The sequence below is a fragment of the Rhagoletis zephyria genome, unplaced genomic scaffold (genome assembly GCF_001687245.7).
Source record: "Rhagoletis zephyria isolate East Lansing unplaced genomic scaffold, Rhagoletis_zephyria_1.1 Rzeph_scaffold_00602, whole genome shotgun sequence".
NCBI lineage: Eukaryota > Metazoa > Arthropoda > Insecta > Diptera > Tephritidae > Rhagoletis > Rhagoletis zephyria.
Genome location: NW_016157686.1, coordinates 1 through 16,288, shown reverse-complemented (window position 1 = coordinate 16,288; position 16,288 = coordinate 1). Strand labels below are relative to the sequence as shown.

Sequence of the window (16,288 nt, the reverse complement as noted above, 5' to 3'; positions counted from 1 at the left end):
TGAATCATTTTTAACAAGCTCGAGGCCCAGCAATTAAATAAAACGCAAATTTTCGTTCTATAGATATTTTAATTGTCGATATTTCGACCTCAATCTGAGGTCATCTTCAGGACTGTAAATATACAAACACGATAACATATTATTAACTTTAAATTATTACAAACATACGTTAAACACAACTTACACTCTTGATTGTGCCTGGTCGACTAACTAGGCGTACAGAAATAAAAGTTAAACAAGTGAAATTTTAGGCATAGTAATATAAACATAAGAAGTAAACCATTAAAAATACCGTAATAGTAAACAAAAAACATACAAACAACAATACACGGAACATTGAGCAGTAAAGGCTCTGTTATGCATACTTGGCATTGCATGCACTGCTATACCATTTTTACGTAGAAATCAAAAACCAACAGACTTTTACGTATGTAATGCTGTGCGTTGGGTAACCGCTTACACGCGAAGCTCATTTAACAGATTCCTTATGTGACAACGCTCAAGCAATGCCAAGTATGCATAACGGAGCCTTAAGACAATATGTACGTATATGTACATGTAAAAGCACAGCATTGTATTGTTATTCTACGAAGGGTATGTTGGGGAAACGGAACGAATGTAAATTATGGAAGGAGGAACACCTACGTTGAGGATTGTTGTTGCCGATTTAAAACCAAATTGCGATACACATGTGCACAATTGTCTGTGTCTGTTTTAAAGTTGATCCTTCTCTCATTAGGGGTGTTCGTAATGTGTAACATTTCCAAAATATAGCGTTTATTATAGTTCTTTTCTTCTTGTAGAATGGCAACATTATCGAAATCGGGATAGTGTCCCGTATCCCTACAGTGTGCTGACAAGGACGTCTTATTGTCCGTTGAGCTGTTCCTTAACTTTATATTTGATTTGTGTGCGGAAATCCTTGTCTTGAGTTTAGTTTTTGTTGTCCCCACATATACTTTGTCGCATAAGTGGGACCCGTCGCCATTACATGAAATTTTGTATATTACGTCAGATTTCTCATATCTAGGAATCTTGTCCTTAGTGTTGCTATACATTTTTCCTAGTGTGTTGCTGCATGTAAATGCTATTTGGACCTTTTCTTTGTCATATATATTAGAATGTTTAATCCTCTCAGATATCCCCGGAACATATGTAGCAGTTTTGTATACTTTATTCTCATTATAAGTATTTTCTTTTTCGGTCCTGGCGTAATAATTGTGAATGAGTTTCCTAATTAAGCAAGAGGGGAATTCGTTCTGTTCCAAAATTTGTGGAATGATAATTTTGTTCTTTTTATGAACATATTTGTCGCTAATAGTGAGGACTCTTCTAATAAAGTTGTTTGCGGTATTTAAAATAGTTTTCCTCTCATGTTTCGAATTATAATTAATTAATCTCCCCGACGACGTAGGTTTTGCATACCAGTCAATTTTTAATCGGTTGTTCTTCCTGATTACTAGGGTGTCCAGATATGGTAGGTTTCCATCTTTTTCTATTTCTATAGCGTAAATTTAATCGTCTTTTGGTAGCTGTTTAATAAAGTAAGCATTTTGTCTATATCTTCTGTTTTAATTATGGCAAACAAATNTTCATCCACATATTTGGTTAAGAGACGGGGTTTATTAGAACAATCAGTTTCAAATTTGGTGAGTAAATCTTCCATTACTATATCAGCTATCACTGGTGAAGCTGGGGAGCCCATAGGCATTCCTGACAGTTGCTCATATATTTTGCCATTATATTTAAAGTATCGATTCTCTTTTATGCAAAATTTTACCATACTTAAGAATAAATCCTTAGACAAATTTGTATGCTCTTTAATATCGTTCCACTTCGAGGCAATAATATTTATAGCCAAATCCACCGGGATGCTTGGGAACAACGAAACAACATCGAACGACACTAAACTTTCGTCATCATATATATAAGTATCTTTAATTCTGTTCTTGAATTCAATCGCGTCTTTAACATTGTCACAATTGTCTGTGTCTGTTTTAAAGTTGATCCTTCTCTCATTAGGGGTGTTCGTAATGTGTAACATTTCCAAAATATAGCGTTTATTATAGTTCTTTTCTTCTTGTAGAACGAAAATTTGCGTTTTATTTATTTGCTGGGCCTCGAGCTTGTTAAAAATGTTTCATAATCTAAAATTCAAAGGCCAACAACAAAAACAAAATATGTTTAAGCGGAGAGCACACCGAAAAGACAAAGACGCGTCAAAAGTCTACAGAAATATTAAGGATAATTATGATATAAACACCAACAAACGCATCAAAAACTACCAACGCATAACACAACACATCACAAATCTGTCGGAGTCGACGAAGTTCCTGGAGAGGTGCAGGAGAAGCGGATTAACTCCCAACTTCATCGACAACGCTACGAAAAAGATACTTTATTTAATCAAGAATAATACCAGTAACAAAGCATTACCAACAAAAATCACTAACTCAGTTTCCAAATTCATCAAAAATGTCCAAACCAAAGTACTAAACCTACTCATCAAAATCAAACATGAGCTGATTGGAAAAAAGGAAAAGGAGGTACATATCCTAAAGACGCAAATAAATCAACAACTAAACACACTTGACTCCACAACATTTTTGAAAGTGAAAATCTACTAACAAAAAAACTTGCTGCAAATATTAAGAAGACACAAACAAACAAATACGAAAAACTAAAAGACAAACAAAAACAACTTTTAAACATAAAGGGTGTACCAGGGTGGTTCTGCAACACGACAACTACGCATATTCCAAATGACACTCAGTGGCTTCTTTCTCTTGGTCCTAAATTTGCCAACAAGTAATAAAGAATTTCCATTATTTCAATTTAAAGCAGATGGGGAAAGCTGCATTCAAACAATTAAGGATAAAGAAAAACAAGAAATCGAAAGGAACAACTTGACGATACTAATACGTGACCATCTTAATAAGAGAACAGAATCAACGAGAGATAAGTTTATTCGCGATACTGTACATTCCACAAAAACCTTTTTGAAGAACAATAAACACCTTTTAGTTCTTAATGCCGACAAAGGGAGCGTAACCGTAGTGATGGACAAGTCCGAGTACGATACAAAGATGCAGTCAATCGTCAACAACATCTGCACTTACAGAATTTTGAAGCGGGACCCAACAAGTAAATTACAAGACAAAAATAATCAAATAGTTGAGAGAATATATAATAACAAGGTCATTGATTTAAAAGAAAAGAACAAGCTTATTAGTAAAACAGCCAATCCACCAAGAATCTATGGTTTACCAAAAATACATAAAGAAGGGATACCCCTCAGACCCATTTGTTCGTCCATCAAGTCCCCGTCCTACAATTTGTGCAAATATGTTGTCAATATCCTTAGAAACATTACAAAATCTTCCAATTACAATGTTAAAGACGCGATTGAATTCAAGAACAGAATTAAAGATACTTATATATATGATGACGAAAGTTTAGTGTCGTTCGATGTTGTTTTGTTGTTCCCAAGCATCCCGGTGGATTTGGCTATAAATATTATTGCCTCGAAGTGGAACGATATTAAAGAGCATACAGATTTGTCTAAGGATTTATTCTTAAGTATGGTAAAATTTTGCATAAAAGAGAATCGATACTTTAAATATAATGGCAAAATATATGAGCAACTGTCAGGAATGCCTATGGGCTCCCCAGCTTCACCAGTGATAGCTGATATAGTAATGGAAGATTTACTCACCAAATTTGAAAGTGATTGTTCTAATAAACCCCGTCTCCTAACCAAATATGTGGATGACTTGTTTGCTATAATTAAAACAGAAGATATAGACAAGATGCTCACTTTATTAAACAGCTACCAAAAGACGATTAAATTTACGATAGAAATAGAAAAAGATGGAAAACTACCATATCTGGACACCCTAGTAATTAGGAAGAACAACTGATTAAAAATTGACTGGTATGCAAAACCTACGTCGTCGGGGAGATTAATTAATTATAATTCGAAACATTAGAGAAAAACTATTTTAAATACCGCAAACAACTTTATTAGAAGAGTCCTCACTATTAGCGACAAATATTTTCATAAAAAGAACAAAATTATCATTCAACAAATTTTGGAACAGAACGAATTCCCCTCTTGCTTAATTAGGAAACTCATTCACAATTATTACGTCAGGACCGAAAAAGAAAATACTTATAATGAGAATAAAGTATACAAAACTGCTTCATATGTTCCGGGGATATCTGAGAGGATTAAACATTCTAATATATATGACAAAGAAAAGGTCCAAATAGNTAGAACGAATTCCCCTCTTGCTTAATTGGGAAACTCATTCACAATTATTACGTCAGGACCGAAAAAGAAAATACTTATAATGAGAATAAAGTATACAAAACTGCTACATATGTTCCGGGGATATCTGAGAGGATTAAACATTCTAATATATATGACAAAGAAAAGGTCCAAATAGCATTTACATGCAGCAACACACTAGGAAAAATGTATAGCAACACTAAGGACAAGATTCCTAGATATGAGAAATCTGACGTAATATACAAAATTTCATGTAATGGCGACGGGTCCCACTTATGCGACAAAGTATATGTGGGGACAACAAAAACTAAACTCAAGACAAGGATTTCCAAATATATATCAAATATAAAGTTAAGGAACAGCTCAACGGACAATAAGACGGCCTTGTCAGCACACTGTAGGGATACGGGACACTATCCCGATTTCGATAATGTTGCCATTCTACAAGAAGAAAAGAACTATAATAAACGCTATATTTTGGAAATGTTACACATTACGAACACCCCTAATGAGAAAAGGATCAACTTTAAAACATACACAGACAATTGTGCACATGTGTATCGCAATTTGGTTTTAAATCGGCAACAACAATCCTCAACGTAGGTGTTCCTCCTTCCATAATTTACATTCGTTCCGTTTCCCCAACATACCCTTCGTAGAATAACAATACAATGCTGTGCTTTTACATGTACATATACGTACATATTGTCTTACTGCTCAATGTTCCGTGTATTGTTGTTTGTATGTTTTTTGTTTACTATTACGGTATTTTTAATTGTTTACTTCTTATGTTTATATTAATTTGCCTAAAATTACACTTGTTTAACTTTTATTTCTGTACGCCTAGTTAGTCGACCAGGCACAATCAAGAGTGTAAGTTGTGTTTAACGTATGTTTGTAATAATTTAAAGTTAATAATATGTTATCGTGTTTGTATATTTACAGTCCTGAAGATGACCTCAGATTGAGGTCGAAATATCGACAATTAAAATATCTATAGAACGAAAATTTGCGTTTTATTTAATTGCTGGGCCTCGAGCTTGTTAAAAATGATTCATAATCTAAAATTCAAAGGCCAACAACAAAAACAAAATATGAAAAAGAATTTTCTTACACTGTATTCATGTCTCCGCCAGAAATTTGTGACGACATCATTTAAAATCAGCTAAGGAGAATGACGACACTATTTACTAGATGGCACATTCAACGAGCCAATGTGCCAAAATGCGGGTATAAACAATTATTGATTATTTAATATCGGAACCGAGATCATATAAGTTAATTGATTGGTTTTCACACACTTTTGAAACACGAATTATATGCTTTTTTACTGCAGACAAGTTGTTGCCCCAAAACACAGCAGAAATCTTCCAATCAGGGCTGCCAACTATCCTTAGTTATGAGGTGCCATATTGAGGATAAAAAAGTGCCAAATAGAAAAATAAAAGTGCCAAAAAAGGTGTCATTCCTTTTAATCATTCACATTTAGCAATAAAATAAAGCTACATTTTCCAAACAAAAGTGCAATGATAAAATAAGATAAACCAGTTGAATAGCCTTTATAAATAAGAAAATTTTAGTTGAGAAAAAGAAGTGTACGCAAGGGATTTCACAAAAATGTATTGAAATCTTATTTTTTTACAAAAGTGCCATTTTGGCACTTTGTGCCAAATTGAAAAATTAAGTGCCATTTGAAGTAAAATAGGGACAAATGGCACGGTTTGAGCCAAGTTGGCATCCCTGCTTCCAATAACTTATTAATATAAAAATGTGAAATATCGAGGGCTTGAATTCATTAATACCCTCTATCTGCAATTTGCACAAAAACTAATTTGTGATTTTTGAAACCATCTGGGACTTATTACCTGTCGTTATATAAGGTAAAATTAATATCACTGATGACAGTTAAAGCTTAGGTGGATTTTTATATCAGAATCTCAAGTGAAAACTGTGCAGATAGAGGGTATTATTGAATATAGGCCCTCGATGTTTAAAATATATAAAAATTTTATTTCAACGTATACAAAAAATAAATCTACCTGCGTTACAGCACGGCGGGAGACGGGGAGGGGGGGGGCCGGGGCACCGCGGCGTAGCGTGACGTGGTGTGCGCGCCGGCCGCGCGGGGTACGCGGCGCGCGCGGAGTGGCGCGCTAACGCGGAGAGAAATATAAAAAGAAATTTAAAGAATCCAATCATTTTAAACCTATTTATTTTTGATTTTGAATAGCAAAAAAGATTTGGTGTTTGTTTTAATGTTAATGATTAAGTATTTTGTTTCAAATATATTCAAATAATTACACTGTACGGCAAAATCAACTTTTTGGTATTGGACCAAACCAATTTTTTTAAGAGATTGAGTCATGGGTAAAAAAGTGATTTCTCCTTTTTCCGAAGTCAGCCTCCGAAATCGAAATATGGGCCTTCGAAGATCGAAATAGGACCTTTGGTAAAAAATTATATTTAATTATTGCATGTAAATAATTGGAACGCTAAAAATGTAGACGTAGTCCCCCTTTTGCTCTTATTTAAATGGTATAACTCTTTTTGTGCAAACTTATATTACTAGTCCTATAAGGAGTCAAAGTTCAGGTCTTCGAAAAATTAAATTCGTTATATTTCAAACAATTTTGAACTGATTTTTAAAAAATTTATATCGTTATAAAGGTGATTAAACTCCCTTTCTTCTGATATGCAAATTTTGATCTATTATTTTTATTGGCCAAATAAGAAATTCGACATAAGAACGATTATGAGAAATGTAAACATAAAACTGTCAAAGCTAAACTTCAAAATGGGGGGGGAATTGCCAGATGAATGTACGTAACCAATAGTTATTCAAGACACGAACCATCATATCGGTATAGACGCGAATTGGCATGTCCACTATGAAAACGCCCACACTGACATACGATAAAAGAATCGGTGGTCACATACCACGAGGTTAGAAAAATATTTTTTCTTTTTGCAATTGGACACGGACCGAACAACACACATCAGCCCTCGCAAGAACGGAAGTAATCCTAACCAAGCAATTTATTAAAGCTGACGACATTGGTTTGGTTAAAGTCAATCCTCAGAGTGCGTATAACTGGGGATTATACTTAGCGGCATTTTTCCACCACATTCCCTCCGGCAAATCCCCAACCAAGTTGTTACCTATGGAAATAAAGAGTATGGATATAAATTCTGGTCTATTCATTTAGCAGCAGTTAGACCACCGTACACCGGTAATCCCAGAATCATCAAACGTAAGTCAACCTCATTATTGTCACCATCCCATAGCAAACGAGCTACCCAACAACAGTTTATCGAGATTCCTGTTTGGACCGACAAGAAAATGTCAAGTCAATCATTGGCGCCCAACGTGGGGCTCGAACCCACGACCCTGAGATTAAGAGTCTCATGCTCTACCGACTGAGCTAGCCGGGCGATCTGCGATGCGAACACCATTGATCAGCAGTCATAACCATTCTGTTGTTGTTGTTGTACAAATTCCCCAAAGAGATTTTGGGGGAGTGTTGCTGGAGTGACAGTCCTTGGCCAGATATAAATCTGGGTCGTTCCGGTTACGTAGACCCGACTGTCGTGGGAACGTCATAACCATTCTCGTTCAGTTCAGTTCGCCAATTCTGAAAAGCAAGTTAATTGATTGACTGATTTTTTTTTAATCAAGTAACACCACAGATCGACGGTCAAGATTTTTGAACCGATAATTTTTCATTTCGCCTTTCGGTATAAGTTCAAGGAACGTAACCGATAACACGGTCAATATTAATTGAGCCAAACTATTAATTTTCCGTTCTTTTTTTGTAATTTCTTTGGGTATTCATTCCCAATAAAATTTTAAACTCGTATCANTTAGAAAAATATTTTTTCTTTTTGCAATTGGACACGGACCGAACAACACACATCAGCCCTCGCAAGAACGGAAGTAATCCTAACCAAGCAATTTATTAAAGCTGACGACATTGGTTTGGTTAAAGTCAATCCTCAGAGTGCGTATAACTGGGGATTATACTTAGCGGCATTTTTCCACCACATTCCCTCCGGCAAATCCCCAACCAAGTTGTTACCTATGGAAATAAAGAGTATGGATATAAATTCTGGTCTATTCATTTAGCAGCAGTTAGACCACCGTACACCGGTAATCCCAGAATCATCAAACGTAAGTCAACCTCATTATTGTCACCATCCCATAGCAAACGAGCTACCCAACAACAGTTTATCGAGATTCCTGTTTGGACCGACAAGAAAATGTCAAGTCAATCATTGGCGCCCAACGTGGGGCTCGAACCCACGACCCTGAGATTAAGAGTCTCANAGCAAACGAGCTACCCAACAACAGTTTATCGAGATTCCTGTTTGGACCGACAAGAAAATGTCAAGTCAATCATTGGCGCCCAACGTGGGGCTCGAACCCACGACCCTGAGATTAAGAGTCTCATGCTCTACCGACTGAGCTAGCCGGGCGATCTGCGATGCGAACACCATTGATCAGCAGTCATAACCATTCTGTTGTTGTTGTTGTACAAATTCCCCAAAGAGATTTTGGGGGAGTGTTGCTGGAGTGACAGTCCTTGGCCAGATATAAATCTGGGTCGTTCCGGTTACGTAGACCCGACTGTCGTGGGAACGTCATAACCATTCTCGTTCAGTTCAGTTCGCCAATTCTGAAAAGCAAGTTAATTGATTGACTGATTTTTTTTTAATCAAGTAACACCACAGATCGACGGTCAAGATTTTTGAACCGATAATTTTTCATTTCGCCTTTCGGTATAAGTTCAAGGAACGTAACCGATAACACGGTCAATATTAATTGAGCCAAACTATTAATTTTCCGTTCTTTTTTTGTAATTTCTTTGGGTATTCATTCCCAATAAAATTTTAAACTCGTATCAAATTAATCTCGTTTACCATTCTCATACTGGTTGAATACTCTCAGTCTGATTTTGTCTTCCGGTAGATTCGGGGGTGGACAAAATAAAATTACTTTTAAGGCACAGCGAAGCACGCCGGGTATTCGCTAGTTAGTTACATATTTGTATAGTAGGGAGATTTTTTCAAATTATATAAATATACGTTATTTGAATATTGAATTAATACACGTTTGAGGAAAGGGTGCGATAGTAGACTCCAGTTATAAGATTATAAATTAAATTGTTGTCAATGTTTTTTAAAATTGTAAACATTCGCCAGCTGTTTCTGTTTATTTATTAGTAAAAGGCAGGACTGCCAATCTTGCGGCAAAACAATAATAAAAATCCAAAAAAACACGTAAAGCCAAACAGAATTAATTGCAAAACGTGCAATGATACACACATTAAATTTCTTATGTGCACCCTCCACACAGACCCCAATCACTTCTGAAAATTTCATTTTATGTGCACCCTCCACACAGACCCCAATCACCCCTGAAAATTTCTTTGATATCGGGCAAGCCGTCTAGGAGGAGTATGCGAACAGGAAGTTTTGCCACTTAATTTTATATATATAGATAATAAAAGCTGTACGTGAAGTGAAAGGGTTCACAGTCTACCACTGGCTTACCTGGGACGTTTGCTTCCATTGAAAAATTAAGCCACAAGCGGTCTTTATGCAATTCGTTTTTATAGCCGCCGTGCTTCTTGTCGTAGATGCATGGGTTGTCCCTTACAAATTCTATTATGCGTTCATCCATCGCACTCCTGTGGAGAAGCATGGTTTTTAAAATTATAATAGTTGCGTTCCAGATGATTCACGATTTGCAGTTTTTACAGGATTTGCAGGAAAAGCTGTTTTCTCACCTGGTGGTCACCTGGAACAGCTTCCTGTAGAAACCTGCAAATCGTGAAGCATGTGGAACGCAACTAATGTATACATTTATACATATATACATACATACATTGTAAGTTAAATAAAAGACTGAAAAATAAGAAACTTACCTATAAAAGGTCCAAAACGCCCGCGGAAAACACAAAAATGCCAAAAATAACGCGCCAATTTCACAAAAAATTTTAGTTGTCAGTGACACAAACAGAAGTTGGCTGCGTTTCATTTATGTCAAATTCGACACTTGAAGTTTGCTGCAATGAAGGCAGTGGCAGTGAATTTAGAATTTGGGCTAAGCTGAGCAGTACTGCCAACTGTCACTGCTGTATTGTGTGTCGCTTCATTGCACAGCACAGTTTCTAAAAAACAGCTGATTTCCAAATACTGCCACTGCCACTGCGTTATTGTATTTTGGGCTTNATGCTATGCGATATGAAGCTTTTGATGCAATATTTTTTCGTGGTTGTTGTCCTGCCAATGAAAAGCTGGGGTCATTCTGATAATCATCAGAAGAAAAATCACCGAACAATTCACTATCTGACATTTTAGATCGAAGATTCACCGTTTACCTTTACCAGATCACTTTTCACTTTTACAACATCACCTACAGAATGTGTTATCATATTGCTTCATACTCGTATTAAAAAGCAAAATACGAGGGTCACCCTGAAAGTCTCCGAAAACGATTTTGTAGGATATTTATTTATTTAAATCTATGGTTTCACAATAAAAACTAGGCAGTAATTCGCCCAAAACAAGGTTTATTATTTTTAATTTTCGGTGTTTAATAATATAAATATATGCTCAGCTATATGTAGTATGTCAATATTAAATGTATGATGTATGGGTGTGTGTATGTAAGCATGGTTGCATTTTCATCCAACACTTAGGAAAGAATAATTACAAAAACATTTTTCCCATGTTAATTCCGTGAGTTAGTAGATCAGAAATTAAATAATCTTCGTAGATACATACATTCTTGCGAGAAAATATGTTATAGTAACATTGATTTGCTCAGTATTTTAAGAAATGTCTCCATATTTATTTTACTTTTTTCAATTATATTTCTCTAAATTTTTTACAGACAAGCACTTGTGTCCGATTGCGGCAGGTATTTGATAATGCCTATAGTTAAAGGTTGTCGTGACAATCTCCTTTATTATATTGATCTAAGCGAGACAAAAAATGTAATATCATCCCTGAAGGTTATCAAGGTGATAGACGTGTTTGAAAATGACTACGAGGTAAGTAAATTTAAAAAAATAAATTAAAGCGAAACATTTCATAAAATATTTTCAGTACATAACCAACGTGGGATCAAAAATGTATCTTAGGACGAATAAAAGCGCCCCCAACTACAGAATTATTGTTATAGATTTGGAAAATCCCCTTGAAGAATATTGGCAAGCAATAATTCCAGTAAGTCTTTAAACAAAACAAGTAATTTTTAAGCAAAAAAATACGACCGGCTTCAGGGTCCAATGAATGGGAATTAGCCAAATTATTATAAAAAACGAATTATCGGAAACCGATCACGTGGTAAAATTTTATGTGTAAACATCTGTGTCCTGAACTATTACCGAACTAAAACAGAAAAAGTCTTGAACAAGTCAAGAAATGATCCCGTGTTATTCCGGAACTAGCCCCGAAAAAGTCCTGAACTAACATTAACTTCATTTCATTTTATTCATTTTGCTGATTTATATGTCATTTATTCATTTTCATTCTTACAACAAAACATAATTTTGACATAAATAATCACCGAGGCGAAAAGCTCAGCGGCTTTAGTACCTTACATGAATTCGCCTTGCTAAAATAGCTAATTAGATTTGTTTTCATTTGCACTATATATGTACATTACACTGACCAGAAAAAAATTAAATGGCTTCTTTTTTGACGCTCTTGACTTTTTAGCTTCCTTAATCGCTAAAAACTATCCCCTGCAAATTTGGGGGTAAAAAATTAACATTAAGAGGTCTGGCGTGTACGTTTTGTGCCTCCGACTCAAGTGCTTAAAATTACTCATCCTTTAATCCGTGCGCACACGAAATCCCTCACAAAATTGAATTTTTCTAAGGTCTTACAATATGTTTTCAAGGACGCTGAACATGTTCGGCGAGACAATTTTTCGATTTGACCCTTACATTTTGACATATTACGAACGCCTTTAAACAAATCTAATCGCGCTTCAAAAGTTGATCAAAAGTTTAAAAGTTGATGAGGATTCGCATAATGTTACATGACCACGGGGAATAAATACAATTTCACATGGATTTATTTTACAGTTTATGCAGATTTTGAGACTTTCAGAATTCAGAACTCTTTGAAGAAGTGTTTGTGTTCGAATTTTCCTTAAAAAACTCGAGCAAGTCCTTATCCCATTCTTCCTCAATTTCAATGTCCAATTCGTCTTCTTCATCGATTTCAAATGAAGTTTTCTCGATTACCTTTTCTAAAGCCACCTTCGATAAAAATTGTTCGATATTTATTTGGGACTCTAACGATAACTTGGATGCCTTATCGATTTCAGAATCCCGTCGAAGAGTTTGGTTTGTTTCTTAACCGGTGGCTGATAGCCATCATTTTTAACTCTCACCGACCGACCGAATAACCGACAGTTCATTCAACATTTTTTAAAAATAAAGCACAAAGGTAAAAAATAACCTGATAAGTCATAAGAGTTCCTTTGACCGGTTTTAAACAACAGCTTCGAAAATATTCGAAAATTGGCTACCTTAATGTAAACAAATTTCAATTCATCGCTTGTGCTACCAAAATCTTATATCTTATTATTTTATCTATATATAAATAGTCTGGGATTTCGGAATATTGACCATTTATTTGACTAATTTTGCACCGGACTTCCAGCTTTGACTCTAAAATTTAAGATAAAAAAAAAAAATGGAGGTCAACAATTTGCGCAGTGAGCGGCTCGTTTAATATACAACTATCATGGACATAACTTCCATGAATCCATGAATCTGTGGAAGTAAAATCAGACTTTACTTCCGTGACCAAAAGTCGATCGAAGCGCAGTTTGGTAATCGACCCTGAAACTGGAGATCAATTCATACGTACATTTAATTTAAAATATTTTGATGTATTTGTATAACTAGCACCAAATAAAGTAAAAAAAGAGAAATCTGAAAATAGTCCTAATTATTTGGGCCAAATTCTTACTTATTATGTTTGCTGGGTTGGAGGTGCTTCGGCCAATAGAGTTAAAAGCGAAAAATTAAATTTTCCTTTTACCCTCCTACGCGTTTCAACGCTCTCGCGTCTTCAGCAGAGAGTCTTTATTCAAAACATAAAATTCTTATCTTATGCTCTTATTTATATTTAATACTAGCCGACCACGGATGCGCGAGGCTTCGCCACGCGCTGAATGTATGCATATGAATGTACATTTACGTATTTGGAGAAAGAAATCATATGTCATCATGTACTTCGTTTATGATATACATAAAAAATCTTGTCTAAATCCGTTCAGTAGCGTGGTTAAAATATCTCGTCTTCCTTTATACTATGTATACATGCGAAGGCCATGCACTTTCTTTTGGTATCTCATTTTTTATCCAACGAACGGTGAAGATCTTATAGTTTTTAAACAGGTGGCAACCCTACTCAGAAAAATAATACATTATTACACATCCAGAGGCTAAGTCTTTTCATTTGACAGTGACGGTGCAGAACTGACTACTACGCTTATTAGAATTGAATATAGCAATTTTCTTAACAGTTGGCAACCCTATTACAATTCCAAATTAAAAAGGTCACTCTCTTATCGATACAGAATATATTAGAGAAAATCTCGTCAAAATCCGTTCAGTAGTTTTCGAGATTACCGCGTACAAAGAATCTCGACTTTCCTTTATACTATTTTGTTCTCCGGACGCCACTATCCAATTTCTATGTAGAATCGCTCGGTGATTCCGAAATTCGGGTAATTTTTTTTTTTCTCTAGATACGGTTTCGAAATATTTGCAATTTACCGTTATTCAGCTTAAGGCAAAAATTGGTTCCTTTTAATCACGTATATCTTGCGAACCAATTTAAAAATCTTAATTATAAATAACAAGAAATAGCAGCGCTGCCTAATGGACCAAGGGCCCTGCGCCATTTATGTTAAGAAATCGCACAAAAAAGCTCATGTCTTTCTTTGGTAGCACATCTTGAACAGACTGAAAAAGCGTCGCAGCTAGAAACGCAATAGTAAAATGTAATCTGCGTAGGCGAGCTGCCATTGATGCAGTTTGTTTGGAGTACTGGACACAGAATATGTAGAACAAATGTCCAAAGCAATCACAGACCTTAAGGAAAATGAACTACATCTGCTGCACCTGATCAGAAATCAAACATCCATTGTGGACTCAACCATCAACATTCTGAAGCAGGATCAAAAGGCGGTCAAGAGGAAGTTCGACCTCATTGATCAACAAGTCAGTCAAATATTCTAGAGTATCAACAACGCCAGGCATGAGACATACCAAGAAAAATTATTTCGAATCTTTTCCTCATTATCCATCCAACTCACACTTATGGCAGCCAATTTGTAAAGAATACAATCTGTAACATTAGCCGTTCTAATAGATACAAATCACGGAAGAATAAGTCCTCTTTTGCTGACGCCCAGCCAATTGCAAGTCGAAGTAAACAAAATCAAACTTCACTTATCAGCACCATTGGAACTGCCTGTAAACCAAGAAGATNCAGAGGATCAACAACGCCAGGCATGAGACATACCAAGAAAGATTATTTCGAATCTTTTCCTCATTATCCATCCAACTCACACTTATGGCAGCCAATTTGTAAAGAATACAATCTGTAACATTAGCCGTTCTAATAGATACAAATCACGGAAGAATAAGTCCTCTTTTGCTGACGCCCAGCCAATTGCAAGTCGAAGTAAACAAAATCAAACTTCACTTATCAGCACCATTGGAACTGCCTGTAAACCAAGAAGATTTACTGCAGCTATACCAACTCATGAAGGTTAAGGGAGGACTTACAGAAAAGCATGCTGTATTTAGCATCACATTGCCTCTGGTAGAGCATGATCGATACGACTTATTCAATCTGCTACCAATTCCTACTTAAATAATGGGACTATGATTGAAATAAGTCCGTGTGCTGCAGTTTTGGCAATAAACACAGCTCTCGGCCAATATTTCCCTCTGAGCATCTCCAAATTTCAATCATGTGTGGATATTAAAAATGGAAATACCATCTGTTCTAGAATACAAATTCGTTATAGTCATCGTCTATATACGCATGTGAAGTAAATCTCTTCAACAACAACACCTAGTCAAGTAGTCAACTGCGAAAACCACCAAACGATGTTGCATGGATATCACTACAACATAAAAATCAATCGATTTATGCCACGTCAGTTTCATCTCGTACGACAGCAGTATGTGGAAAAGAAATCATTCAGGTGATTTTAAAAGGATCATGATTGTTATCACTCCAACCAGACTGCATACTCAAATATAATTTTATATCAGTTCAAGCACATCAGTTGATATCGACGAGCCTTTGCCGGAGATCCATTGTCGCGCCAGACGAAGCTATATAGAAGCGTGTGGGGCTGACGGGGGCAAATTTAGAATCCACCTGAGGTACAGTCCCTCGTTGAGTGTGAGGGCGAAAGGCATTCTAGGCAATGTCCATGTGCTCGTTCCACCTGTTTTCATTGCTGTGGAGGCATACTCCGGAAAATTTGGCAAATGCGCAAAGGATGTGGGCGGCGGAATAAACCGCAACAATCGCCGTGTGGGCTGCGATGTAGAGAGAAACGACTTTAATGTTGGGTGCAAATTACTGCATGGGGTTAGCCGACGATTAGTGGGTTAATCGGGTACATTGATAAACGTTCTTTTCTTTTTGAATGTGAGGTGGTTTTCTTTCATTTGCGGTTTCGGTTATTGCTTTTGACTGAAAACAAAGTTTGACGAGCGCTCTGATTAAGATAACGTTTTGCGTGCGCACGTTTAACATTCTTACGTGATCATCGAGGCCACGATGCACAATGTTTCGACTATATGGAGGTAGGTGGAAATAATAGCACACCTGCACCGATTTCACTGAAACTTGACATGTGCTCTAGTTTTACTTAGAAATACAGAATTATGAAATTTTGCAAAGATGGAATAATTGCCACGCCCTTTACTCTTGTGGGCGGAAACA

General features: G+C 36.1%; 1 protein-coding gene and 2 non-coding genes across 3 annotated transcripts in view; 1 reads left to right on the top strand and 2 right to left on the bottom strand.

The window, feature by feature from the left end:
• Window positions 1-13,235, top strand: part of LOC108360658 (prolyl endopeptidase-like) — an 81,536-nt gene extending 68,301 nt beyond the window's left edge. The window contains exons 4-5 of the mRNA XM_017613049.1: window positions 11,187-11,346; window positions 11,402-13,235. Coding sequence (XP_017468538.1) covers window positions 11,187-11,346; window positions 11,402-11,533 — 292 coding nt within the window. The 3' untranslated portion in view covers window positions 11,534-13,235. The remainder of the gene's footprint in view (window positions 1-11,186; window positions 11,347-11,401) is intronic.
• TRNAK-CUU (transfer RNA lysine (anticodon CUU)) lies at window positions 7,651-7,723 on the bottom strand. Its single transcript has one exon. It is a non-coding gene; the product is annotated as a tRNA-Lys (tRNA).
• Window positions 8,692-8,764, bottom strand: TRNAK-CUU (transfer RNA lysine (anticodon CUU)). The gene has a single exon. It is a non-coding gene; the product is annotated as a tRNA-Lys (tRNA).
• Window positions 13,236-16,288: the final 3,053 nt, after the last annotated feature.